Source organism: Lutra lutra, chromosome 16 (assembly GCF_902655055.1).
Source record: "Lutra lutra chromosome 16, mLutLut1.2, whole genome shotgun sequence".
Taxonomy (NCBI): Eukaryota; Metazoa; Chordata; class Mammalia; order Carnivora; family Mustelidae; genus Lutra; species Lutra lutra.
The window spans coordinates 22,552,282-22,580,192 of NC_062293.1; the positions used below are offsets into that span (position 1 = coordinate 22,552,282).

The following is a 27,911-nucleotide window of genomic DNA, read 5'->3' on the forward strand; positions in this document are numbered from 1 at the left end:
GATATTTGGGAAGTTCCGTTGGGAAGATGGCGGCGGCCGGGAGCACCCTTCTCTTCTTGCCGCCGGGGACTTCAGACTGAGCCTTCCCGGGAAGAGTGGGGACGGCTTGTGCCCTGCGTCCCGGGAACCCGAACCAACTTGGTTCTCTCGTTAGTGGTGGGGAAGGGCTTATCCTCTTGTGTAGGACTCAGTACCTCCCCACCGTCAGGATGAAGGCTCAGGGGGAAACCGAGGGTGAGTGACTTGAGGGGGAAAGCAGGGGGCGGGACACAGCTTGGGGGAGCCAATCTGTGAGAGGAGCTGGGGGGCAGATGCTTCCGCGAGGGAAACGCTCCCGAGGTCGTGGAGTCCAGGAGGCGGGATAGCTTCTGACTGTGCCTTCTTTGGTGATCGAGGGCTCTGACTTTGGTGTGATGGGGGCTCTCAAGTTCTGTGAAGGTTTCCTGCTTAGCTAGGGACAATCAGTTGGGCCTCAGGACATTTTTAGCCTAAAGTTGATGGAAGACAGGCGAGTGAATCTAAAACTTGCTTACACCTCGCGGGTGTCAAGTATTGGAGGATGTTTTGGTATGAGTGAAATGATTAGGACCTCATGATTTTAAAACCCCACTAGTTTCATAGCATGTCACAATTTTCAGATTTTGTATCACACTGTATATTTGTAAAATGCGTTGCTTTTCATCCTTTCAATGGCTGGACTAACTCATAACTGCTGAAAAAACAACTTTTCTGTGGAACCTTACTTAGATTCTCTAAAGTTCTACACTCTTAAATGCTTCCTTAGCATTTTGGATATAGATCTGTTAATAAGGATCACTGTATTAATGTTTACCCATCGGTCTTCTCCACTTTCAGCTTTGTTAGTTAGATCAGGGAGCTTGCCTTACTCATCATTGTGTAGTCCCCTGGCACAAAAAGTGGTAGAGCATTCGTGTAAAGTAATTATCATCAGGCTTTTTGAGGAAAAGGGGGGTGGGGAGTGTATTTTAAAGGAGAGGAAAAAGAAAGGTTTACTCCTTGGGTGCGCGGGATTGGTGAGTGTAAAATGGAAACTGAATGAGGCAGAAATTTTGTCTAATTTGCCGATTACTGTATCCCCAGCATATAAAATAATGCTTGAATGAGTGAGTCTTGAAAGTGGAATTGTCTGGGACGCCTGGGTGGCTCAGTTGGTTAAGCAGCTGCCTTCGGCTCAGGTCATGATCCCAGCGTCCTGGAATCGAGTCCCACATCAGGCTCCTTGCTCATCAGGGAGCCTGCTTCTCCCTCTGCCTCTGCCTGCCATTCTGTCTGCCTGTGCTTGCTCTCTCTCCCTCTCTCTCTCTGACAAATAAATAAAATTTAAAAAAAAAAAATTAAAAAAAAAAAAAAAAAAAAAAAAAAAGAAAGTGGAATTGTCAACAATGTGTCCAGAACTGTAAGCTGGCTGAAACAGCCTCCAAACTGGTTTTCCAGAAGATGAGGACATTGGAGGAAGGAATTTGAATCTTGATTTAGAAAATGTCACTGCTTTGACTGTGATTGCTGATATTCTATTCATCTTTCTTTCTTTTTTTTTAAAGATTTTATTTGTTTGACAGAGATCACAAGTAGGCAGAGAGGCAGGCAGAGAGAGAGGGAAGCAGGCTCTCTGCTGAGCAGAGAGCCCGATGTGGGGCTCTATCCCAGGACCCTGGGACCATGACCTGAGCCGAAAGCAGAGGCTTTAACCCACTGAGCCACCCAGGCGCCCCTCTATTCATCTTTCAATGCCAACATCACCAGTCACCTTTTCTGTAACATCCCCAGGACTGATGCTGAACTTTTCCTTTTTTGCGTTTCAGTTGTAATGTGTCTGTTTTTAACACCGTATCTCATTTTTGCTTTCTGTGATGGTTATTTCCACTTTAACTTATGCACACCTCCTCACAGATACCATCTCAGGGGTATTGTGTGTTTTTGTATTGCCAGTGGTCTCTAGAACAGGTTCTTGTTTATACTAAGAAGTATAAGAGTTAGAGGAAGCATCAACTGTATTTCAAAAGTAAAAATTTTAATTAAAACTAATTCAATAAAGTAATACAAATTCAAAAATAAAAAATCAACTAAATTTCAGTAATGAAAATTATAATTCAGTAATAAAAATTAGGAGGGCTGGAAAGCACAAGAGTTGTTCAGTCCAGGAAACTGAGGACTTTTCTACCTTTCTCTAACCTCTGCTGGAAGCTCATCTTTTAGTCATTGACATATTCCGTATCCATATAGTTCTAGTTTGATTTCAAACTGGTAAAATTAAAATAGCAAATATAGCCTGTTCTCTTTCTTTCTCTCTCTCTTCCTTTCTCTCTGTCTGTCTCATTTTCTTTCTTAGATTTTATTTATTTATTTGACAGACAGCAAGAGAGGGAATACAACCAGGGGGCATGGGAGAGGGAGAAGCAGCTTACCGCTGAGCAGGGAGCCTAATGTGGGGCTCCATCCCAGGACCCTGGGATCATGACCTGAACAGAAGGCAGACGCTTAATGACTGAGCCACCCAGGCGCCCCTACAGCCTGTTTTCTTGATAATACTTATACACGAATCTCTTAGAATTATGTTAAAAAATTAAGAAAGTCTGTATTTCACATTGAAAACCAACTAACTATAGTAAGGCCATGTATGCTCTACATATATCATGCAAGGGATTTCATGCATTATCATGTAATGATTTTGTCACTAAACGTAGTCTTAATCCTGAAACATAATTAGAGGTGGTTCTTTTTTTGGTTTTCATTAAAAGACTGAATAGAAATCATTTATATTCTGTGGTGTTCATTTGATTAGACCCCAATTTCTGTGTCTTCTTATTAAAACTAAAGTATTTGTATATTTTGAAGTAAATGGTATTAAAAAATATTTTCACTGAGTTTGTTACCAGGATGAAGTATGTGGGGGTTTTTTGCAAGTAAAATTGTGGAGTGTCTTGAAAGAAGAATTTCTAATGCTGTTTTCTGATTTATATCGTAGAGTCGGAGAAGCTGAGTAAGATGAGTTCTCTCTTGGAACGGCTCCATGCAAAATTTAACCAAAATAGACCTTGGAGTGAAACCATTAAGCTTGTGCGTCAAGTCATGGTGAGGATTATGCTGGTGGATAAAGTGTCATGCTTAGATAATTATTTAATAAGCTAAGCTCCTTGTGTAGATTTTTTCCAGATTAGTTATTATAGTATGTCCTCAGTTTTTTGTCTATTTGTTTAAGAGTGAGTGTGAGAGCATGAGAGGGGAGGGCGGTGCGAGGGTCGGAGTTTCAGAGAGAGGGAAAGAGAGAATCTCAGGCATGCTCTGTGCCCAGTATGGAGCCTGATGTGGGGCTCAATTTTTTTAAGACTTTATTCATTTATTTGAGAGAGAGATCACAAGTAGGCAGAGAGGCAGGCAGAGAGAAAGAGGGAAGCAGGCTCCCTGCTGAGCAGAGAGCCCAATGTGGGGCTTGATCCCAGGACCCTGAGATCATGACCTGAGCCGAAGGCAGAGGCTTGACCCACTGAGCCACCCAGGTGCCCCTGTGGGGCTCGATTTTATGACCCTGAGATCATGACCTGAGCTGAAATCAAGAATCAGATGCTTAACTGACTGAGCCATTCAGGCACCCTCAGCCACTTGATTCTAATGAGATGGTAATTTCATTGTATCTGTACTACTAATAGAGTTTGCAATTGATTTTTTTTTTTTTAAGATTTTATTTATTTGGTGGAGGGGAGCTGCATAAGCAGGGGGAGCAGCAGAGGGAGAGAGAGAAGCAGGCTCTCTGCTGAGCAGGGAGCCTGATGTGGTTCTGGATCCCAGGACCCTGGGATCATGACCTAAGCCAGAGCTTAACCAACTGAGCCACCCAGGTGCCTTGCAGTGGATTAAAAAAAAAAAAAAAAAAAAAAAAGATTTATTTAGTTTAGAGAGCTTGTGAGCACGGGGAGAGTGGAGGGGGAAAGGGATAGGGAAAGAGAGGGTTTTTTTTTTTTAAGATTTTATTTATTTATTTGACAGATCACAAGTAGGCAGTGGGCGGGGGGGGGGCGGGGGAAGCAGGCTCCCCGCTGAGCAGGGAGCCTGATGCGGGGCTTGATCCCAGGACCCCGAGATCATGACCTGAGCTGAAGGTAGAAGCTTAACCCACTAAGCCACCCAGGTGCCCAGGGAAAGATAGTCTTAAGCAGGCTTTGTGCTGGGCTCTATCTCACTGAGATCATGATCTAACCTAAAAGCAAGAGTTGGATGCTTAACTGACTGCACCACCCAGGGACCCCTAGAGTTTGCAGTTGGTTCTTAATTAGCTTCACCTTTTCACTCTAACTTTTCCTCTATAGTACTACTTCTTGAGTCATTTACCATTATGGGGAGCCCTTACGTGAAAGTTAAGTGGAAGACGGTGTAGGGACTGGCTATTAAAAGTTCATCCATATGAGTTCAGTGGTAGTCAAATGATGAGGAAAACTTTACTTTTTTTTTTTTTTTTAAAGATTTTATTTATTTATTTGACAGACAGAGATAAAGAGATTACAAGTAGGCAGAGAGGTAGGCAGGGCGGGAGGCGGGGGAAGCAGGCTCCCCACTGAGCAGAGAGCCTGATGAGGGGCTCAATCCCAGGACCCTGAGATCATGACCTGAGCTGAAGGTAGAGGCTCAATCCACTGAGCCATCCAGGTGCCCTGGAAGACTTTACTTCTATGATTTGACCTGGGCGATGGTTGTATGGATGTGTTCACTTTGTGATATTCATGGATCTCTTCACTTAAAATTCATATACTTTTTATATATATATATTTCATACTTCAATGAAAGTGCCCCCTCCTCCCTACCAAATCTTACTTTGGATCCAGAGTAAGTTCAGTTTAGTAGATTTATTAGTGGTTAAAATGATCATATCAGTATAGCCCTAGCAAAAGAACTAAATTTGCTGTCAAAAGGCCTATATTTGAGGTACTTACTACCTATGTGACTTTGAACAAATTATTGACTCTCTGAGTTTCCTCATCTGAAAAGTAGAGGCACACAATACCGTTTACTTTTCCACATAGTTTTGTTGTAAGAATCAAGTGAAATAATGGATATTATAGTTTATATTGCTAAAAGAGTTCTGTAGGAGTGCCTGGGTAGCTCTATGGGGTGAGCATCTGCCTTCGGCTCAGGTCATGATCCCAGGATTGAGCCACATGTCAGGCTCCCTCTCCCTCTGCTTGCTGCTCCCCCTGCTTGTGCTGTGTGCATGCTCTCGCTCGCTCTCTGTCGAATAAATAAAAATCCTTAAAAAAATATAAAGGATTTCTGTAACTGTAAATTTGAGAAATGTATATATATCTTCTGGCTGAGGATTATGTACATAGAATGTGGCTTTTTGTTTGTATTATTTTGTTTAATGCCTTAGATAAAAGAATGGCGGTTTTTCCAGTCTGGGGGTTCAGAGGTTGTCATTTTTATACTACCAGCTAGCCATATTCTACTTTGAAATACGGTCTGTATATGATATTGTCATTAGAGAGACATCATGAGATAGAGGAATTCCAGGTGGTTACTAAAATCCTCTCATGGGGAACCAGTGTTTGGTTTGGTTACCATAGCTTCCGCTGTCTACTTCTCGCTTTGCATATTCAGATACCTAATTTTTTTTTAATACTTTTCTTTTTAAAGATTTTATTTATTTGACAGACAGAGATCACAAGTAGGCAGAGAGGCAGGCGGAGAGAGAGAGAGGGAGGAAGCAGGCTCCCTGCCAAGCAGAGAGACCCTGGGATCATGACCTGAGCCGAAGGTAGAGGCTTTAACCCACTGAGCCACCCAGGCGTCCCACCTAATTTTTTTTTTTAAGATTTTATTTATTCATTTGACAGAGATCACAAGTAGGCAGAGAGGCAGGCAGAGAGAGAGAGGAAGGGAAGCAGGCTCCCCGCTGAGGAGAGAACCCGATGTGGGGCTCGATCCCAGGACCTTGGGATCATGACCTGAGCTGCAGGCAGAGGCTTTACCCCACTGAGCTGCCCAGGCGCCCCTCAGATACCTAATTTTATTGGTGTATTGAGACTTTGGAAGTTTTCAACAATTGTCCTAGTAACAAAATGTCAGTAGACTAAAATGGAAATCAGATTGTCCATTTATTAGTTTACCACAGAGGGTTTATCTTTCCACTTAGAAAATATTGGTATTCACTGTCCAGAGCAACCCCTTATCTATTCAAGGTACAAGGGAAGCCCTGTTACTAATTCATCAGATGTTTGTTTTGTGACGATGGAATGAGAACAAAGAGATGGATTTAGGGCATAGAAAAGCCTGAAAAACTATTGTTGTATCATGAAACTTTTCTCACATTTTTAGGGACTGGAATGTTGTGCAGAGAGAAACTTCCTTGGATAGGGTTAGAAAAACTGTCAAATCTTTTGCTCTTCGGGAATCCCTTTTTCTAGACTACACATTCTGTTTCTTAGAGTCAGTTCAATTTTACTGAGGTTTGGTTTTTTTAGATTACATGCAAATCACCTTATTAGATTCAGGAATTTCCAAATATCCTGAGCCACGTCATTTAACTGACTAAACTTAGGATGTAGTTACTTTTGCAGGAGGCTGATCTCATTTATTATATTTGATTCTTCCTAATTTTTGAAGATTTTATTTATTTATTTGTCAGAGAGAGAGAGTGAACACAGGCAGACAGAGTGGCAGAGGGAAAAGCAGGCTCCCTGTGGAGCAAGGAGCCCGATGCGGGACTCGATCCCAGGACGCTGAGATCATGACCTGAGCCGAAGGCAGCCGCTTAACCAACTGAGCCACCCAGGCGTCCCTGTTCTCCCTAATTTTTGATTCTTCCTAATCTAAAATAAGATCTGGGCATACCTTTTTCTACCTTGTATATGGATATGGAAGTATCCATGTTGATGAACTTCTCTTTGTGGGTGAATGGATAGAGTAAAAGGGGTCTATAGATTATCTTGAGTATATAGAGTATATAGACTATAGCATTTGGTCTATATATTATCCTGAAACATTACTACTAGGAGAAGTACATTTACCTGAAACACTGTGGACTTCGTTAATTTCTACCTCAAGTGTTTTCTTAACAGGAGAAGAGGGTTGTGATGAGTTCTGGAGGGCACCAACATTTGGTCAGCTGTTTGGAGACTTTGCAGAAAGCTCTCAAAGGTTTGTAATATGAAATATGCTTTGAAATATGTTTTTGAAATATGCTCTCTTAAAATGTCCAATATAAAAAGACTGTTTTATACTTAATAGAAGAAATGTAAATTGAGATAGATCTCCTTTCTATGTTAGGTATTACTCTTGATTTCACTATGGAGTTGAGATTAGCTCTTACCTGAACTTTTTTTTTTTTTTTAAGATTCTTTTTATTTATTTGAGAGAGAGCATGAGAGGGGAGAAGGTTAGAGGGAGAAGCAGACTGCCTGCAGAGCTGGAGCCCGATGCGACACTCAATCCCAGGACTCCGGGATCACGACCTGAGCCGAAGGCAGTGGCTTAACCAACTGAGCCAACCAGGCGCCCCTTACATGAACTTTTGAAAGATTTTTTTTTTAAGATTTTATTTATTTATTTGACAGACCGAGATCACAAGTAGGCAGAGAGGCAGGCAGAGAGAGCGGGGGAAGCAGGCTCCCCTCTGAGCAGAGAGCCCGATATGGGGCTAGATCCCAGGACGCTGGGATCATGACTCGAGCCGAAGGCCACCAGGTGCCACCAGGCACCCTGAAAGATTTATTTTTGATCCATCTTGGAGGCTGGTAGAGATTCAGAAGTTAATGATGGAGGGTAACTTTAAGATAGCAGGGAAAAGGGCGCCTGGGTGGCTCAGTGAGTTAAAGCCTCTGCTTTCGGCTCAGGTCATGATCCCAGGGTCCTGGGATCGAGCCCCGCATTGGGCTCTCTGCTCAGTGGAGAGCCTGCTTCCACCTCTGTCTCTGCCTGCCTCTCTGCCTACTTGTGATCTCTATCTGTCAAATAAATAAATAAAATCTTAAAAAAAAAAAAGATAGCAGGGAAAAGTTCTTTTTTTTTTTTTTTAAAGATTTTATTTATTTATTTGTCAGAGAGAGCAAGGGAGAGAGAACGAGCACAGGCAGACAGAATGGCAGGCAGAGGCAGAGGGAGAAGCAGGCTCCCCGACGAGCAAGGAGCCCGATGCGGGACTCGATCCCAGGACGCTGGGATCATGACCCGAGCCGAAGGCAGCTGCTCAACCAACTGAGCCACCCAGGCGTCCCAAGGAAAAGTTCTTTTTTTTTCTTCACATGTTCTCTTTTAATTAACTCACGGTAAGAAGATAGACATTTAAACTCTAATAAAAGAGTTTTACATTGTTTATGGACAGTGTTTTCAGGGAAGGAAATAAAATTTAAATCATGAGCTTGAATATTCATACTTAAAATTATTAGTTCTGTGTATTTTCGGGGAAAAAAATTAAAAACCGATTTTACTCTGATCCATCACAAATGAACCTGATTCAGTTGAATATTGTTTTTTTTCCCCCTTGGGTTTCCTTTGAAATCTCGAGTCTGAGAGTGGGTTCCTGCAACCTTCATCACCCCTTCTAACATTTCCTTCTCTAATGGTTAATAATCCTTGTTTAGTTCATCAGAATGTAGAGGATCCCACTTTTGCTTCTTCCATCTCAACAGAGCGTCTCAATGTTGAAAAACTCTGGTAACCCTTCCCAGTCCGTGGAAATAACCATAGTATACAGAGGCAGAAGCTGGTACTTTTTTTTTAAATTGTGGTAAAATATACATAACATAAACTTCACCATTTTAACCATTTTAAGTTATAGTTGAGTGGCATTAAGTACATTCACATTGTGTGTAGCCATGACCACCGCTATCCATCTTCAGAACTTTTTCCATCTTCCCAAGCTGAAACTCTGGACTCATTAAACAATAATTTCTTTCTCCCTCTCCTCAGCCATTGATTACCATCATTCTACTTTCTTTGAGAATTTGTCTACTCTGAATACCTGATATAAGTGGAATCAAACAGTATCTGTCCTTTTGTGACTGGCTTTTCAGTTAGCATACTGTCTTTAGTGTTCATTCACGTTGTGGCATGTGTCAGAATTTCCTTTTTTGAAAAAGCTAAATAACATTTTTATGTATATACATTTTATTTCTTCATTTTATCCTTGAATGGACATTTGGTTTGTTTCCACCATTTGGCTATAGTGAATAATGCTGCTATGAATATTTTAACTTTTTTTTTTTTTTTTTAAAGATTTTTTTATCCACTTGTCAGAGAGAGAGGGAGAGAGAGCAAGCACAGGCAGACAGAATGGCAGGCAGAGGCAGAGGGAGAAGCAGGCTCCCCGCCAAGCAAGGAGCCCGATGTGGGACTCGATCCCAGGACGCTGGGATCACGACCTGAGCCGAAGGCAGCTGCTCAACCAACTGAGCCACCCAGGCGTCCCTGAATATTTTAACTTTTTAAAAAAGATTTTATTTATTTATTTGTCAGAGAGAGAGGGAGCACAAGCAGGAGGAGCGGCAGGCAGAGGGGGAAGTAGGCTCCCTGCTGAGCAAGGAGCCCAGTGCGGGACTCGATCCCAGGACCTCAGGATCATGACCTGAGTCCAAGGCAGGCAGATACTTAATCACTCAGCCACCCAGGCATCCCTTGAATATTTGTTTTAATGCTGGTTTGGTTAATCTTCCTTACTCTAGCGTGAACAGATACATGTGTCTTTTTGAAGTTAAAGATAACTTATCCCAAATGAGCAATGCAGAAGGGAGAGTAGAAAGGTCCAATAATTTTTTCAAATAGAGGTCTTTTTTTAAATAAGCCCCCCCAACATGGGGCTCAAATTCAGGACCCCAAGATCAAGAGTCACATGCTTTACCAACTGAGCCAGCCAGGCACCCCTCAAATAGATTTTTTTTTTTTTTTTTTTTTTTTTTTTTACCCTTTTTACTGCCTAGGTCATAGCTGAGTCTTACTATGAAGCATTTGAACTATTGAATGTAATGGCTTGGAAGGATGGATATAATCCTTAGGATGTTTCGGTCTTTGAAGAATAAAATTTAAGTTATTTGGAGCATTTTGGTGATTTCCCTTTTTTACCCTTTCCTAGTAACATCTTTACCAGCAATGACTGACCGCTTAGAGTCTATAGCAAGACAGAATGGGTAAGTAGTTTATCTTCGGTAGAAGTATTTAACTTAGTGTTGACTTTGGGTGGCTTTATTTGTGTCTTCTATTAATTTTTGTTTTGATTTGTTCCTGCTAGACTGGGCTCTCATCTCAGTGCCAGTGGCACTGAATGTTACATCACGTCAGATATGTTCTATGTGGAAGTGCAGTTAGATCCTGCAGGACAGCTTTGTGATGTAAAAGTGGCTCACCATGGGGAGAATCCTGTGGTATGTGTTGTTGATATTTCACTGGAATCTATGGGGTTTACTTAGGGACATTAATTTTAAGATGAATTGTTGGGGTTTGAAATAGCTTGGGTTTAAATTTTTTCATGAGCCACTGTAGCGATGGTGTGATGGGCTATAATACCCATAGCTCTAGAATTTAGAATAACATGGGTCCATCTCTGACATCATCCAAAGGCTTTGACAAGTGGAGACACTAGAGGAACGCTTTTTATCTCATATCAACAAACATGAGCCGCAGTTGAACAATAGGTGCTGGGGATACAAAGTTCCTTAAAATTCCTGTCCTCAACGAGCTAATAATCAAGGACAGATAATCTTACACATAACTAACGTCTCTGAAAAAGCCTGTAATAGAGATGAATGTTTAATGTGTATAACCAGACAGTTGAATATGGACTCCAAGGATGGCATTAAAAGGAGGTCCTAATGTTCTAATAGTTGTTGAAAGTTGATTTCTTTATAAACTAGATCATATATTTTGATCTTTAATTTCCCACCCCAACCCTGTGGTTTACTAAGTAGGAAGAAGATGCTTTTTGCTATCTTAATATAAGGATTTTCTGTAGTTTTAATGTTTTTGTTATAAAGAATGTGCTTTTAACGAAAGAGAAAAATTTGTGATGTCTTCAGAGGCCTTAAAGTAGTTTAAAGTTTTAACATGATTTCTTTAATTTCAGAGCTGTCCAGAACTTGTACAGCAGCTAAGGTAGGCAAATGACATTTATATTTTGATATTGACAGACAGTGCTCTTCTTTATAGCTAGTCTTGAGGCTGATCAGAAGTTACTCTCCTGAAGAAAATATTTATTTTCTTGGATCAGGATTTTTCAGAGTCTGTATTTGTTCACCTTCAGAATTGACTTACCTTGGGTTCTTTTTTTTCTTTTTTTTTTAAGATTTTTATTTATTTATTTGGCAGAAAGAGAGATCACAAGTAGGCAGAGAGGTAGGCACGGGGTGGGGAGCAGGCTTCCTTACTGAGCAGAGAACCCGATGTGGGGCTTCATCCCAGGACCCTGAGATCATGACCTGAGCCGAAGGCAGAGGCTTAACCCACTGAGCCACCCAGGCGCCTCTTACCTTGGCTTCTTTTTTTTTTTTTTTTTTTTTTTAAATTTTTTTATTTTTTTCAGCATAACAGTATTCATTATTTTTGCACCACACCCAGTGCTCCATGCAATCCGTGCCCTCTACAATACCCACCACCTGGTGCCCCCAACCTCCCACCCTTACCTTGGCTTCTTAACCTGCTCCATCTATCCCAGGGTTTCTCAGCCTTGGTAGCATTGACAGTTTGGATTGGAAAACTCTTTGCTCTAGGGGGCTACCCTGTGCATTGTAGGATATTTAACTGCGTCCTTCATCTCTCCCCACTATTTGCCAGTAGTATCTCCTGACGTGTGACAATCAAAAATATCTGTCAATATTTTCATATGTTCCCTGGAGGACAATTACTTTGGGTTGAAAACTACTGATTTAGCCTCAAGAATTCTGTGTGCAACAAAAATAAATAGAACCTAATTATTGAATCAGAGAAGTCTTGAGAAAATTGAATCTATACCACGGAAAGAACTTTTTTTCACTTTGAGAAAAATTGTTTTCCATTTAAGGTATATGTGTGATAAACTCCCATCTTCTACTACTTCACATAGTAGAAGTGCCAGACTTCAAGAGTTTCTTAGTAGTTGATGGTATTTCCCCCTGGATTATCCTTTTCTTTTAAAGATTTTTATTTATTTATTTGACAGAGAGAGATCACAAGTAGGCAGAGAGAGAGAGAGAGAGAGAGAGAGAGGAGGAAGCAGGCTCCCCGCCAAGCAGAGATCCTGATGCCGGGCTCAATCCCAGGACCATGGGATCATGACCTGAGTCAAAGGCAGAGGCTTTAACCCACTGAGCCACCCAGGCACCCCTATCCTTTCCTTTTAAGTCGAGTAGAAATTTACTTTCTGGGATTTTGAGAAAGTCATGATATCAATTTTATGTCTTAAATACAGCAAAGTTTTTAGATACTACATGGAGATGGCCTAGATGTTAATGTTGAGGAAATAAGTTTTATACTTGGCCTTTGCAGTGATCATTTTAATGTATTCATAGCCAAATGTGCCAAATTTGAACCACTTTTTAAAAGTTGGCAACATAAAAACAACCCTTTTATGAGTTCATTGAATCAGTTAAGTCTAGCAAAGGTATGTTGCCAGAATAGTCCAGAAAGCCAATATTTCTGGTTCTAATCTGAAGTCAGAAACTGCACCAATTTATGAAGTGGTGGTGTTTTAAAGTTAATTTGTAAGTATGTTTTGAAGTGGGAAGCTCAGAAATAATATTAGCCTTTACATGCTATTTTTAGGCACTTGGTACAGATAGTGATTTTAAGGTAGGGGGTATTTTTGCTGCTGCTCTTGTTTTGTTTTGTTTTTTACTGTCTTCATGGCATTTTGGGCACTAAGTATTCAATTTTTGCTAAGTAAATGCCTGACCAAATATCTGACATTGTTAGGGCAATTTAGTTTTCAAGAGAGTTTTTTTTTTCCTTTTTTTTAGTTTGAAAAAAGATACAGAGAATTAGAATTGTTGAGTTGTGTTGGGTTCCTGAGCCTGCCCACAGAACCCAATTGACTAAGAATCCAAGCCTGAATATTGAGTTCTAGGATGCAAGTGGTCTAGGTAGTAGTTTCTTTTTCCTGGAGCAGGTCTAGTCATACAAACATTTTGTGGTTTGCCTCCATAGTACTCATCTCCTTTACTCTAGGTCTCCCTTCTCTCTCCAGGTGTTCATTTTCCTCTCTGCTTTTAGGTTGCCATATACATTCATGCAAGTGTTCTATCTTCCCCATTTATTTATTTCCATTTCCTCTCCAATCAAAAATTTGTTTTCCTCATGACATCTAGTCATCTTAGTTACATATAAGGGGAAAAGAAAGTGATTTATTTCCACCAAGTCTCATTGGTTAGGATTGAATTATTGGAGTATATGCATTATTAGGTCTTTTTGACTGTCTTTTATAGTGCTTACGAGTACCTTCTCTAAATAAATGGGATAGAGAAAGGAAATAATTTCATTTTCTTTTGTTACTTTTGATTGATTCTAGAAAACTTTGGGGAGAAAAGAGTAAACCAAATTATTAAAATTAGTTTTAGGTAGCCATGATTTTTGGCGTTTTGCATTAAGATTGAGTAGTAATTGTATGTTTTATTCTCTTCCCTCTCCCCCGAACTCCTTATAGGGAAAAAAATTTTGATGAATTTTCTAAGCACCTTAAGGGTCTTGTTAATCTTTATAACCTTCCAGGGGACAAGTAAGTATTTTTAAATTTTTTTGCTTTTGTTGGAAAAATCAGTATAGATGTAAAACCATTTTGTGCTTGGAAATTTACCAAGTCTTCTGCCCTATCTTATTTGTGATTTCTTTTCATACTGACAACCTATAGCTTCCAACTTTATATCTTTCGAAGGTATTTGAAGTAAATAATTTCTGTATTAATGGGTATAATGCTAAAAGAGACCAAATCCTTGAGATATCTTCAACAATATTGATTTTTAAGCTGAAAAGTAATTAGTTGTGGAACTGGCTCCTCATTTTTATTTTTAACCTACCTGGGATTCTGTTAACTAGCCTGGCTCTTTCAAACAGATTTGCCCTCTAGGCTATGTTAACGTTTGTTTGTATGTATGTGTAAGTATATATTTTTCAACTGTTTGACTCTTGTTCTCTTCATCTACGTTCTAGCAAACTGAAGACTAAAATGTACCTGGCTCTCCAATCCTTAGAACAGGACCTATCTAAAATGGCAGTTATGTATTGGTAAGACGGGCTCAAGTGTCAATTCCATATGACCCTCTGGATACTTTGTTCTCAAAGCTCTTCAGCTAGGGGGTTGCTAGGGTACTATATTACCTTATAGCTGCATGATATTATGTATTTTATCTATATCGTATATCTTGCCCATCTCCTTTTACTTCCCAAATGATTGCATTTCATTTTATTAGTATGTCTGAGTTGTTGGTTGATACTCTATCAGTTTTATTTGAAGACTTGTCAAACCCGGCCTCACATCTGATAAATAATAGTCTAGTTGTAATTTTTGTTCACCATATTACAAACTGGTTTATACTTGTAAATAATCCCTTTACCTTGAAAGTGAAATATAATTGTTATATGTCTAGTTATAGAACAACTTATTAAGATAGTATTCTAAGACTTTTAACAGCTTCTTATTAGGGCATTGTGCACTAATACCTTTAGGGCTTTAATACAAGCAAACATAGATCATTTGTCTCACAGGAAGGCAACTAATGCTGGTCCCTTGGATAAGATTCTTCATGGAAGTGTTGGCTATCTTACTCCAAGAAGTGGGGGTACGTGATCCTACTTTGCTTACTTTGAAAAATATTTATTTATAAAAGATTTTATTTATTTATTTGTCAGAGAGAGAGAGTACAAGTAGGGAGAGCAGCAGGCAGCGGGGGAAGCAGACTGCCCGCTGAGCAGGAAGCCCAACGGGGGAACTTAGTCCTAGGGTCCTGGAATCGTGACCAGAGCCAAAGGCAGATGTTTAACCAACTGAGGCACCCAGGCGTCCCAATTTCATTTTATTTTTTAAAGACTTTACTTAGGGGCATCTGGGTGGCTCATTGGATTAAGACTTTGCTTTCATCTCTGGTCATGATCTCAGGGTCCTGGGATGGAGTACCGCATCGGGCTCTCTGCTTAGGAGGGAGCCTGCTACCCCCTCTCTCTCTGCCTGCCTCTCTGCCTACTTGTGTTCTCTGTCTTGTCAAATAAATGAATAAAATCTTAAAAAAAAAATACTTTATATATTTGTCAGAGAGAGCGAGAGAGAGTGTGTACACAGGCAGGGGGAAGGAGAAGCAGGTTCCCTGCTGAGCAAGGAGCCCGATGTGGAACTCCATCCCAGGACCCCAAGATCATGACCTCAGCTGAAGACAAGACACTTAACCGACTGAGCCATCCAGGCTCCCCTATTTATTAATTTATTTTTAAAGATTTATTCATTTATTTGAGAGAGACACAGAAAGAGTGTGCAAGTGCATATGTGGGGGAAAGGGCAGAGGGAAAGGTAGAGAGAATCTCTAGCAGACTTCCTGCTGAGCACGGAGCCAAGATCATGACCTGAGCGGAAATCAAGAGTCGATCACTTAACCCACTGAGCCATCGAGGCACCCTGAAAAATGTAAAAATGTTTTATTTTAGTTAAGGGGTCATTACATTTATACCTTGAGTTATAAGCAGAGGGAGAAAATTACCAGTCATTTGTGTATTTTTAAATGGTTTCTAAGGTGTTAATACCTGCCTTCCCCCAGTTACATTTTTATTATTATTATTATATATATATTTTTAAATATTTTATTTATTCAAGAGAGAGTGAGTGAGAGAGAGCATGAGAGAGGAGAGGGTCAAGGGAGAAGCAGACTCCCACTGAGCTGGGAGCCCGGACTCAATCCCGGGATGCCAGGATCATGACCTAAGCCAAAGGCAATCACTTAACCAACTGAACCAACCCAGGTGCCCTCTACCCCCGTTACACTTTTAAACTCTGAAGTAAATTATTGCTACTAGATTCAATATTTAGGCTTCCATCGTATTTCATAAGTTGTTTTGGAGCATATGAAATTACTTTCTCATATACAGTTTTGTAAAAATGGGAACATTTTTGTTTGCAATTTACCTAATAAAAATAGTGATGTTTTATTTTGTGTAGGTCATTTAATGAATTTGAAGTACTATGCCTCTCCTTCTGACCTGCTGGATGATAAGACTACATCTCCCATCATTTTGCATGAGAATAATGGTAAGACTTTAACTGAAAAGCAACTGAAGGTTTTGTTCAGTGTTTTAAAAATATTTAAAATAATTTAAATGCCTGAGCCTGGCTGTGTATTTCCTGATTTGCTACTTCGTAATAAGTTTGCCATCCTACCAAAGTTTGCTGTTCCTATCAGATTTTGCATCTGATTCACATACACACACACTCTTAAGTATATATACATGTATGTGTACATACATATAATAATAAAAGTTTAACAGGTGCTTTTGAACAAATGAATGAATGAATGAAAAGGTGTAAACCATTTGACTTGAAATAATCCCCTTTAATCATTACTTAAAAGGTGAAGAGATTAGCCAACTCACTAAAGAATACAATAATGAATATTATTTTCTATTTGCATTTTTTATTTTTTATTATTATTTTTTGAGATTTTATTTATTTGAGAGACAGAGATCACAAGTAGCCAGAGAGGCAGGCAGAGAGAGAGAGGGGGAAGCAGGCTCCCTACAGAGCAGGGAGCTGGATGCGGGGCTCGATCCCAGGACCTTGGGACATGACCTGGGCCAAAGGCAGAGGCTTTAACCCACTGAGCCACCCAGGTGCCCCTTTATTTGCATTTTAAAAATTTTAAAATTTTTAATAATAATAAAACAATAAAATAATAATAAAATAATAAAAATAATAAAATAATAATAAAAAACAGTAATAAAAGAAATTTTATTTCTTATTAGAACAAAGGGGAAGCCCATTGTGGGGCTTGAACTCACAACCCTGAGGTTAAGACCTTAGATGAGATCAAGAGTCAGATGCTTTATCAACTGAACCACCCAGGCACCCCCATTTGCATTTTAATACACTGAAACAGTGAGAAACAGCTTAATACTTCATTTGGTCCCTTTGTTGTAACTTAAGTCATTGACTATCCTATAATCATAATTCTACTTAAATGCATTCTGGAATTGGACAAAAAAATTAAGTGTTGATAATGAGCCTTTAAATTTTTTTTTTCTTTGGACTGCATTGTTTCCTATATTTTGTTTTATTTACTGGCAGAAACATTGGTTGTAGAGGTATTATCTGGCAAATTAGGGCTGACAAATTAGCAGAAGTTAGCCTGATTTTTGCTTTTAAATGTTAAGATCCTTGTAATTTGTGTTACTCTTTTTCTTTCCTATTCTCAGTTCCTCGATCATTGGGCATGAACGCATCAGTGACAATCGAGGGAACGTCTGCTATGTATAAACTCCCAATTGCACCATTAATTATGGGGTCACATCCAGTTGACAACAAATGGTAAGTTAAGTATAATCCTAGCAAAGTTCATTTTTTCAACTTCAAGCCCAGTATGAAACAAGTATTACTTTGACTTGCCTCTTTTCTCACTTGACTTTCTAGAGATTGACTTTTTATTTTATCCATTTAATTTCTCTTTTCATCATCTATTTGAATGTTCCTCTGTGAAGTCTGTTTATAGAACACATTGTCTATCCTGAGAGAGATAGAGAAGAACTGTACTACTTCTAATTCCACCAGTTTAATGACTGCTTTTTTTTCTTATGTTGATCATGGGACTTCTGTTGATTGGAGTACTAACTAGAGACTCAAGATAGATGCTTGATTAAATACTTTAGGGTTAATAAGATGTTTTGCAACTGGGGGAAGAAAGTTGAAAGAGTGAACTTTTTAATTTATTTATCATTTATTTATTTGAGAGCACATGTGTGCATGTGTGCACACTAGCAAAGAAGAGGAGCAGAGGGAGAAGGACAAGTAGACTCCGCACTGAGCACAGAGTCCGATGCTGGGCTCATTTTGGAGCTTGATCCCATGACCCTGAGATCATGATTTGAGCTGAAATCAAGAGTCAGGTAGAGGGGCACTTGGGTGGCTCAGTGAGTTAAGCCTCTGTCTTCAGCTCAGGTTTCAGCCCTGAGCGGCTTCAGCCCGGTATTGGGCTCTCTGCTCAGCAGGGAGCCTTGCTTCCCCCTCTGTCTCTCTGCCTGCCTCTCTTCCTACTTGTGATCCCTCTCTCTCTGTCAAATAAATAAATAAAATCTTGAAAAAAAAAAAGTCAGATGGATGCTTAACTGATTGAGCCATTCAAGTGCCCCAAAAGTGACCTTTTTTAAACCTTTTTTAAAAATTTTTTTAAGTAATCTCTACACCTAGTGTGGGGCTCATACTCATGACCTCAAGAACCAAGAGTCCCATGCTCTAGCGACTGAGCCAGTCAGGTGCCCCAAAAGAGTGAACCTTTGACAGGCTTTTGTTAAATGATATGGGCATGTCTAAGAATGGGTGTTTAGATTTTTCATTTTTATATGAAGTCAAAATCCAACCAACCCCCTCCTTTTTTTTTTGAAGGACCCCCTCCTTCTCCTCTATCACCAGTGCCAACAGTGTTGATCTTCCTGCCTGTTTCTTCTTGAAATTTCCCCAGCCAATCCCAGTATCTAGAGCATTTGTTCAGAAGCTTCAGAACTGCACAGGTGAGTTTTAAGCATCAAGAACTAATTCTTGTTAAAAATTGGAAAAACAAATTTCAAATTCAGATGATCTTAGATTTTCAGTCTTGGCCTCAAAGAAGTACTGATGGGTATAAATGTCATGGTGCTTTGTACTAGTAAATGCTCAGTAAGTACTTTTTCAATAAATGGATGAATGAAATAGAAGTCATGAAGGGAAAACTGAGCTGTCAACATTTTGATGTTATTGTGATCATTATGTTGATCCTTATTTTTCCAGGAATTCCATTGTTTGAAACTCAACCAACTTATGTACCCCTCTATGAACTAATCACTCAATTTGAGCTGTCAAAGGACCCGGACCCCATACCTTTGAATCACAACATGCGATTTTATGCTGTAAGTAAGGATCCATAGATTGTTGTAGGTTATATTTGAACCTATGATCAGAATCTTCCTTTATAGGATTACTGAGGTCAGAAACGTTCTTTTGGACTAATGGATCATATCCTAGTTCCTCATTCAGGCAGGAAATTACAGAAATTTCTGAAACATACTGAAGAAAAAGAACATGAGCTTCCAAAGTCAGGAAGTAACTGTGTACATTTCATGGCCAACATTTCAAATGAAAGTCTCTTAATAGTATCCTGAACTTTTATAAGTTTGTAAGTAGCTGTTAAGAATTCTTAATGTATAATTCTTTCAAGTGTCATGAGCTTTAATCTGAAAACATCTTTCAGGTACATACAGAGAAGGAAGTGCTAGAATGAATAAAATAAGGAGGGTTCCAAAACCTCATCTGGACTTGAATTTATTTGAATGTTTGAGGATAGTCTAAAGTAGTAGTTCCCAAATTCTGATTGTGTTACAAATATATTATACAAGGTATTTTATTAAAAATAGGGATTTTGCACTTATGGTTTAGGGGCTCTTTTATATAGATTTTTATATAGTTTATAATTTTGTTAGGTTAGGAAACCACTGATAGAACATTTATAGAAAAGAGGTCTTTTCGGCCAAGTGAGTAATTGGCCTTTACAATGTTAGCTGACCAAAGAATTCACTGGGGAGTTTTACTAATCACTGAGAAACTGCTGCTGATTTTTGAGGAGTAGGGGTTTTTCCCAGGATATTTTGTGGTTGGAGCACGATGGGTGAGTAAATAGTGCTCATTTCCTTTGTTCTTTTTGTCCAGGCTCTTCCAGGTCAGCAGCACTGCTATTTCCTCAACAAGGATGCTCCTCTTCCAGATGGCAGAAGTCTACAGGGAACCCTAGTTAGCAAAATCACCTTTCAGCACCCTGGTCGAGTTCCTCTTATCCTAAATCTGATCAGACATCAAGTGGCCTATAACACCCTAATAGGAAGTTGTGTCAAAAGAACTATTCTGAAAGAAGGTATTGCCTTTCCTTTTGATATACCTACTGGCAAATGGAAACTGTTTGTTCTCATGGTTCTCTAATTTGGTGGCTTATCATATCTCCTGTGGAGCTTTTATAACTGGTTTCCATTTGCAAGTGAACTGAATTAGAACCTCAGTGGGAGGAGTTGGGAATCTAGTTTAAGCTCCACATATAATTAGGATGGAACTAATCCATAAATTGGCATTTGGAAACCACTGTTTTTTGTTTTTTTTTTTATAGTGGACTTAACTCTTTTTCTGCATACAGTAATATAATTAGGTACCTACAGGCCTGAATCTTACAATAGGTATAGAAGGTAGAACTTGGGATGCTTTGGGAAGAGAGGATTTCTTTTTCTCTCTCTCTCTCTCTTTCTCTTTCTCTCTTTCTTAAGGAATCTCTAATTCATAACCCCGAGATCAAGAGTTGCATGCTTTGCCAGGTGGCCCAGAGACAATTTCTTGAGATTTAAATTTTAGGTGGTTATGACAGTGCTTGCCAGCTTTTAGTCCTGCCTGAGTGTTTCCTGTCCCCGTTCTTTGGGGAACTTAAGCATATAGCTTAAAAAGGGGTAAGACCCATGCCCTTTTCTTTTTCTCCTAAGATTCTGGAATGCTGATATTTTTCAGACAGTCTGCTGTTAGAATCCCTGATGAAACTTTTAGCTGCTCTAATGAACTGTAGTTAATTTTTTTTTTAAAGATTTTATTTATTTATTTGACAGAGAGAGAGAGATCACAAGTAGGCAGAGCAGCAGGCAGAGAGAGAGGGGGAAGCAGGTTCCCCGCCGAGCAGAGAGCCCGATGTGGGGCTCGATCCCTGGACCCTGAGATCATGACCTGGGCCAAAGGCAGAAGCTTAACCCACTGAGCCACCCAGGCGCCCCTGTAGTTAATTTTTTACCTTAGTTATAAAGCACTTCAGTGAGAGAGCTGTATTAGTGTGAATGGCAAGCAAAAAAGAAACAAAGAAGGCAAATCAGGAGATCTCTTTTTTGGGAATAAAAATTGTTTTAGAGGGTTGCCTGGATGGCTCAGTCAGTTAAGTGTCTGCCTTTAGCTCAGGTCATGATCTTGGAGTCCCAGGATCAAGCCCCATGTTGGGCTCCCTGTTCAGCAGGGTATCTGCTTTTCTGTCTCCCTTTGCCCTTCTCTGCTGTGTTCTCTCTCTCTTGCTCACTTTTTCAAATAAATAATAAAATCTTAAAAAAAAAAAAAAGACTGCTTTAGAAATGAGAAATATTAGAGAGAGTAATGACACTGAGTGTGTGCAGGTGTGCTTATGACCTATTTCATGTATTTGAATCCTGGGAGAATTCTCCAAGTAGTTTGAGGGCATCTGGAAATAGTTTTTGTAAGATAGTTATGAAGTTAGTCCTGCAAGATGTGTGCTTTTTCCCAAGAAAGTATGTGATCCTTTTCTCTGGGCTGCCAGTATGTTTGGCTTAACGACCTATGATGATAGTTAGGTATTATAAGTGTATTTGGCATAAGGATGTCATTTTATTTATTTACTTACTTTATGGATTTTTTTTTATTTTAGAGAGACCGCAAGCAGGGGAAAGGGCAGAGGGAGAGGGGGAGAGAACCTTCAAGGAGACTCCCTTCAGAGCGCTGAGATCATGACCAGAGCCAAAATCAAGAGTTGGCTGCTTAACCAGCTGAGCCACCCAGGCACCCCATTGATATGATTTTATTTTTTTAAAGATTTTATTTATTTATTTGACAGAGAGAGCACAAGCACGGGGAACAGCAGGGAGAGGGAGAAGCCAGCTTGTGATCTCTCTCTCTGTCAAATGAATAAATAAAATTTTTTAAAAAAGATTTTATTTATTTATTTGACAGGGATCACAAGAAGGCAGAGAAGCAGGCAGAGAGAGGGGGAAGCAGGCTCCCCTCTGAGCAGAGAGCCCGATGCAGGGCTTGATCCTAGGACCCTGGGATCATGACCTGAGCCGAAGTTAGACACTTATGACTGGGCCACCCAGGTATCCCTGGGATTTAGTTTCTAAGGAGACAGAATTTCGTTCTGTATACTTAGGGATTATTATTTACTAGTGTCTAGTTTTTTATCTGGTTGATTATTTTATGATCCTTTACTTTGCCTTTTAGATTCTCCTGGCCTCCTCCAATTTGAAGTATGTCCTCTCTCAGAGTCCCGTTTCAGCATATCTTTTCAGCACCCTGTGAATGACTCCCTTGTGTGTGGTGAGTTGTGAGGGGGTTAGCACTATTCTTAGGGCAGTGGTTTGGTCTGTTTATCTTCTTTTTGAAGTAAAAAACTGAATTTCTCTCAATCCTATATATTTTATCTTTCAGTGGTAATGGATGTGCAGGACTCAACACATGTGAACTGTAAACTGTACAAGGGGCTGTCAGATGCACTCATCTGCACAGATGACTTCATTGCCAAAGTTGTTCAAAGGTAGCACACTGGCCCTTTTCCATCAGAGTCCCAAAATGCTGTTTTGAGTATCAGAGTGAATGGGAATTTAGGAAGAAAGAATTTAGTCACCGCTTTGAATTCACCTTTCTCTGCTTTGAGATTCAAAAGCAATGTGAGCTTTGGTTTTTTGATTATCAGAGTAATAGGAAATAAGGTAGGTAACTTTAGGTCCAGTGTTAAGGTTGTTTTAGGAGGAGACAGCTGAAATAAGATGTAGGGTCCTCCCCCCCAACTTTGCAACAATTTTTAACATATGTAGTATGTCAAATGTTGGCATGTGGGAAGATACGTAAGCCAGTCAGCTTCCCAGAAACATTAATATGTAATTTTGGATTTTTCTAGAGTAGGTACTTGTGGTCTGTTTTGTAAATAAATTTTATTGGACCATAGCCCCATCTGTTCATTTATATATTATCTGTGCCTATTTTTTTTTTTTTAAGATTTTTTTTTTTTAGAGTGAGAGAGTGTGCGGGGTGGGGAGGGGCAGAGGGAGAGAGAGAATCCCAAGAAGACTCCCTGCTGCATGGAGAGTCTGATTTGGGGCTTTATCTCAGGATTCTGAGATCATGACCTGAAGTGAAATCAGGTCAACTGACCAAGCCACCCATGCATCCCTATATATTGTACATGGTGCCTTTTTTTATTTCCTCCCCATGGTGCCTTTTGAACTAAGATGGCAGAATAGTGGGACAGAAACCATGTGATATTCAAAAGCCTAAAATATTACTATTTGGTCTTTTAAGAAAGGTTGCTAAAATGTTCTAGAGCAGAATGTTTTAGAAAATACATTATTAAATTTATCTGTAAGATAGAAAGTGCTTTGCTTTAAAATAATCAAGATTTTATACCAATAATAGCATTTTTCACAGAATAGGTTTGGGATGATCTTAGCCATTAAGGTTTAGAATTTGTTGGCTCAAGGGATTATCCTAGTGGTTCATTAATTAAGAGAAATAGCAATTCCTATTAATCACATGTGAAGCCCCAAAGGAAGGCATTTTCTTACTGAGTTCATTTTTTTTTTAAAGATTTTTATTTATTTGACAGAGAGAGAGAGAGAGATCACAAGTAGGCAGAGCAGCAGGCAGAGAGAGAGGGGGAAGCAGGCCCCCTGCTGAGCAGAGAGCCTGATGCAGGGCTCAGTCCCAGGACCCCGGGATCATGACCTGAGCTGAAGGCAGAGGCTTTAGCCCACTGAGCCACCCAGGCGCCCCGTCTTACTGAGTTCATTATTATCAGTCTTCTTTTAGTTCAGTATGACATCTGATTTGGACTCTTGTTTATGTTTGTGGTTTGGTTGGTTTTTGGTAGTGCTTCAAAAGAGGTTTTGAGATTGCCTACTGATACAGATTCTTTTTAAAATGAATTTGCTCAAAGCTCTGGCATTTTATTTTATTTACTTATTTTTAAAATTTATTTATTTTTTAAAAAAGAATTTATTTATCTGACAGAGAGAGACACAGTGAGAGAGGGAACACAAGCAGAGGGAGTGGGAGAGGTAGAAGCTGAGCAGGGAGCCCAACGTGAGGCTCAATCCCAGGACCCTGGGATCATAACCTGAGCCGAAGGCAGACACTTAACTGGGCCACCCAGGTGCCCAGCTCTGGCATTTTATAGAACTATTTCTGGTTATTTGCCTTACCTGAGAATTGCGTATTGCAAACCTCTGAGGGCATATCTGAATCTTAGGCAGAATTAAACCCTGCTTTCCCAATAAGAATTGTCTTCCTTTAGCAGCTAATACACTGCTAATTTTGTTTTTTCTATCTTATCTTACAGATGTATGTCCATCCCTGTGACGATGAGGGCTATTCGGAGGAAAGCTGAAACCATTCAGGCCGACACTCCAGCACTGTCACTCATTGCAGAGACAGTTGAAGACATGGTGAAAAAGAACCTGCCCCCGGCTAGCAGCCCAGGGTATGGCATGACCACAGGCAACAACCCAATGAGTGGTACCACTACACCAACCAACACCTTTCCGGGGGGTCCCATTACCACCTTGTTTAATATGAGCATGAGCATCAAAGATCGGCATGAGTCGGTGGGCCATGGGGAGGACTTCAGCAAGGTGTCTCAGAACCCAATTCTTACCAGTTTGTTGCAAATCACAGGGAACGGGGGGTCTACCATTGGCTCGAGTCCGACCCCTCCTCATCACACGCCGCCACCTGTCTCTTCGATGGCCGGCAACACCAAGAACCACCCGATGCTCATGAACCTTCTTAAAGATAACCCTGCCCAGGATTTCTCAACCCTTTATGGAAGCAGCCCTTTAGAAAGGCAGAACTCTTCTTCCGGCTCACCCCGGATGGAAATATGCCCAGGAAGCAACAAGACAAAGAAGAAGAAGTCATCAAGATTACCACCTGACAAACCCAAGCACCAGACTGAAGATGACTTTCAGAGGGAGCTATTTTCAATGGATGTTGACTCACAGAACCCTATCTTTGATGTCAACATGACAGCAGATACGCTGGATACGCCACACATCACTCCAGCTCCAAGCCAGTGTAGTACTCCCCCAACAACTTACCCACAACCAGTACCTCACCCCCAGCCCAGTATTCAAAGGATGGTCCGACTATCCAGTTCAGACAGCATTGGCCCAGATGTAACTGATATCCTTTCAGACATTGCAGAAGAAGCCTCTAAGCTTCCCAGCACTAGTGACGATTGCCCACCCATTGGTACCCCTGTTCGAGATTCTTCAAGCTCTGGGCATTCTCAGAGTGCCCTCTTTGACCCTGATGTCTTTCAAACCAATAATAATGAAAATCCGTACACAGATCCAGCTGACCTAATTGCAGATGCTGCTGGAAGCCCTAGTAGTGACTCTCCTACCAATCATTTTTTTCCTGATGGAGTAGATTTTAATCCTGATTTGTTGAACAGCCAGAGCCAAGGTGGTTTTGGAGAAGAATATTTTGATGAAAGCAGCCAAAGTGGAGATAACGATGATTTCAAAGGATTTGCATCTCAGGCACTAAATACTTTGGGGGTGCCAATGCTTGGAGGTGATAATGGGGAGACTAAGTTTAAAGGCAACAGCCAAGCTGACACAGTTGATTTCAGTATTATATCAGTGGCTGGTAAGGCTTTGGGTCCTGCGGATCTTATGGAGCATCACAGTGGTAGCCAGAGTCCTTTATTGACTACTGGGGACTTAGGGAAAGAAAAGACTCAAAAGCGAGTAAAGGAAGGCAACGGCACCAGTAATAGTAGTCTGTCAGGGCCAGGATTAGATAGCAAACCAGGGAAGCGCAGTCGGACCCCTTCTAATGATGGCAAAAGCAAAGATAAACCTCCAAAGCGGAAGAAGGCAGACACTGAAGGAAAGTCTCCGTCTCACAGTTCTTCTAACCGACCTTTCACTCCACCTACCAGTACAGGCGGATCCAAATCTCCAGGCAGTTCAGGAAGGTCACAGACTCCCCCAGGTGTTGCCACACCACCTATTCCCAAAATCACTATTCAGATTCCTAAAGGCACCGTGATGGTGGGCAAGCCTTCCTCCCACAGTCAGTATACCAGTAGTGGTTCTGTGTCTTCCTCAGGCAGTAAAAGCCACCATAGCCATTCTTCCTCCTCCTCTTCCTCATCTTCTGCTTCCAACTCAGGCAAGATGAAAAGCAGTAAATCAGAAGGTTCATCAAGTTCCAAGTTAAGCAGCAGTGTATATTCTAGCCAAGGGTCTTCTGGATCTAGCCAGTCCAAAAATTCATCCCAGTCTGGGGGGAAGCCAGGCTCCTCTCCTATTACCAAGCATGGACTGAGCAGTGGCTCCAGCAGCACTAAGATGAAACCTCAAGGGAAGCCATCATCACTTATGAATCCTTCTTTAAGTAAACCAAACATATCCCCTTCTCATTCAAGGCCACCTGGAGGCTCTGAGAAGCTTGCCTCTCCAATGAAGCCTGTTCCTGGGACTCCCCCATCCTCTAAAGCCAAGTCCCCCATCAGTTCAGGTTCTGGTGGTTCTCATATGTCTGGAACCAGTTCAAGCACTGGCATGAAGTCATCTTCAGGGTTAGGATCCTCAGGCTCATTGTCTCAGAAAACTCCCCCATCATCTAATTCTTGTACAGCATCTTCCTCTTCCTTTTCCTCAAGTGGTTCTTCCATGTCATCCTCTCAGAACCAACATGGGAGTTCCAAAGGGAAATCTCCCAGCAGAAATAAGAAGCCGTCCTTAACAGCTGTCATAGATAAACTGAAGCATGGGGTCGTCACCAGTGGCCCTGGAGGTGAAGACCCAATGGATGGCCAGATGGGGGTGAGCACAAATTCTTCTAGCCATCCAATGACCTCCAAACATAACATGTCAGGAGGAGAGTTCCAGAGTAAGCGTGAGAAAAGTGATAAAGAAAAATCCAAGGTTTCCACCTCGGGGGGTTCAGTGGATTCATCTAAGAAGACCTCAGAATCAAAAAATGTGGGGAGCACAGGTGTGGCAAAAATTATCATCAGCAAGCATGATGGGGGTTCTCCCAGTATTAAAGCCAAAGTGACTTTGCAGAAACCTGGGGAGAGTAGTGGAGAAGGGCTCAGGCCTCAGATGACCTCTTCCAAAAACTATGGCTCTCCACTCATCAGTGGTTCCACTCCAAAGCATGAGCGTGGCTCTCCTAGCCATAGTAAGTCACCAGCATATACCCCCCAGAATCTGGACAGTGAAAGTGAGTCAGGCTCCTCCATAGCAGAGAAATCTTATCAGAACAGTCCCAGCTCAGATGATGGTATCCGACCTCTTCCAGAATACAGCACAGAAAAGCATAAGAAGCACAAAAAAGAAAAGAAGAAAGTAAAAGACAAAGATCGGGACCGGGACCGGGACAAAGACCGGGACAAGAAAAAATCTCATAGCATCAAGCCAGAGAGTTGGTCTAAATCACCCATCTCTTCAGACCAGTCCTTGTCTATGACAAGCAACACAATTTTATCTACAGACAGGCCCTCAAGGCTCAGCCCTGACTTTATGATTGGGGAGGAAGATGACGATCTTATGGATGTGGCCCTAATTGGCAATTAGGAACCTTATTTTTTAAGACAAAAATGGCCAGAGAAAAACTAATAAGTTTATAGGCAAACCACCATAAGGGGTGAGTCAGGTCTGATTTTGTGTTCAAGAATCTTAAATGGCATGGCTTTGACACCGAGCTGGGTAAATTTAGAAAGGCATAGCCAGACCCTACTAAAGAGGCCATAGGGTTTGATTTTGGTTACCAAGAATCACTTTTTCCTTTGCCAGAGAAAAAAGAGGAAAAAAAAAAAAAAGTTAAAATACTTGCTTATGAATGGGAGGGGGTGGGTGGGGCATAGGGAGAGGGAAGGGTGGGAAACAGTTTTGTGGGAAATATTCATATATATTTTTTCTCCCTTTTTCCATTTTTAGGCCATGTTTTAACTCATTTTAGT

The 27,911-nt window shown here is 40.7% G+C and overlaps 1 protein-coding gene across 2 annotated transcripts; it reads left to right on the forward strand.

The window, feature by feature from the left end:
* MED1 (mediator complex subunit 1) lies at positions 1-27,815 on the forward strand. 2 transcript variants are annotated; one of them, XM_047707272.1, is made up of 17 exons: positions 1-234; positions 2,987-3,093; positions 7,071-7,149; positions 10,079-10,133; positions 10,235-10,367; positions 11,066-11,094; positions 13,616-13,687; positions 14,119-14,193; positions 14,674-14,747; positions 16,112-16,201; positions 17,362-17,473; positions 18,545-18,669; positions 18,926-19,044; positions 19,841-20,042; positions 22,160-22,255; positions 22,367-22,472; positions 24,273-27,815. In XM_047707272.1, exons 1-17 carry the CDS (start codon positions 210-212, stop codon positions 27,523-27,525), a joined length of 4,752 nt encoding a protein of 1,583 aa, XP_047563228.1. In that variant the 5' UTR covers positions 1-209; the 3' UTR covers positions 27,526-27,815. The 2 variants fall into 2 exon arrangements, with proteins under 2 accessions (XP_047563228.1, XP_047563229.1); XM_047707273.1 differs by lacking the exons at positions 1-234; positions 2,987-3,093; positions 10,235-10,367 and having other exon boundaries at positions 7,104-7,149.
* Positions 27,816-27,911: the final 96 nt, after the last annotated feature.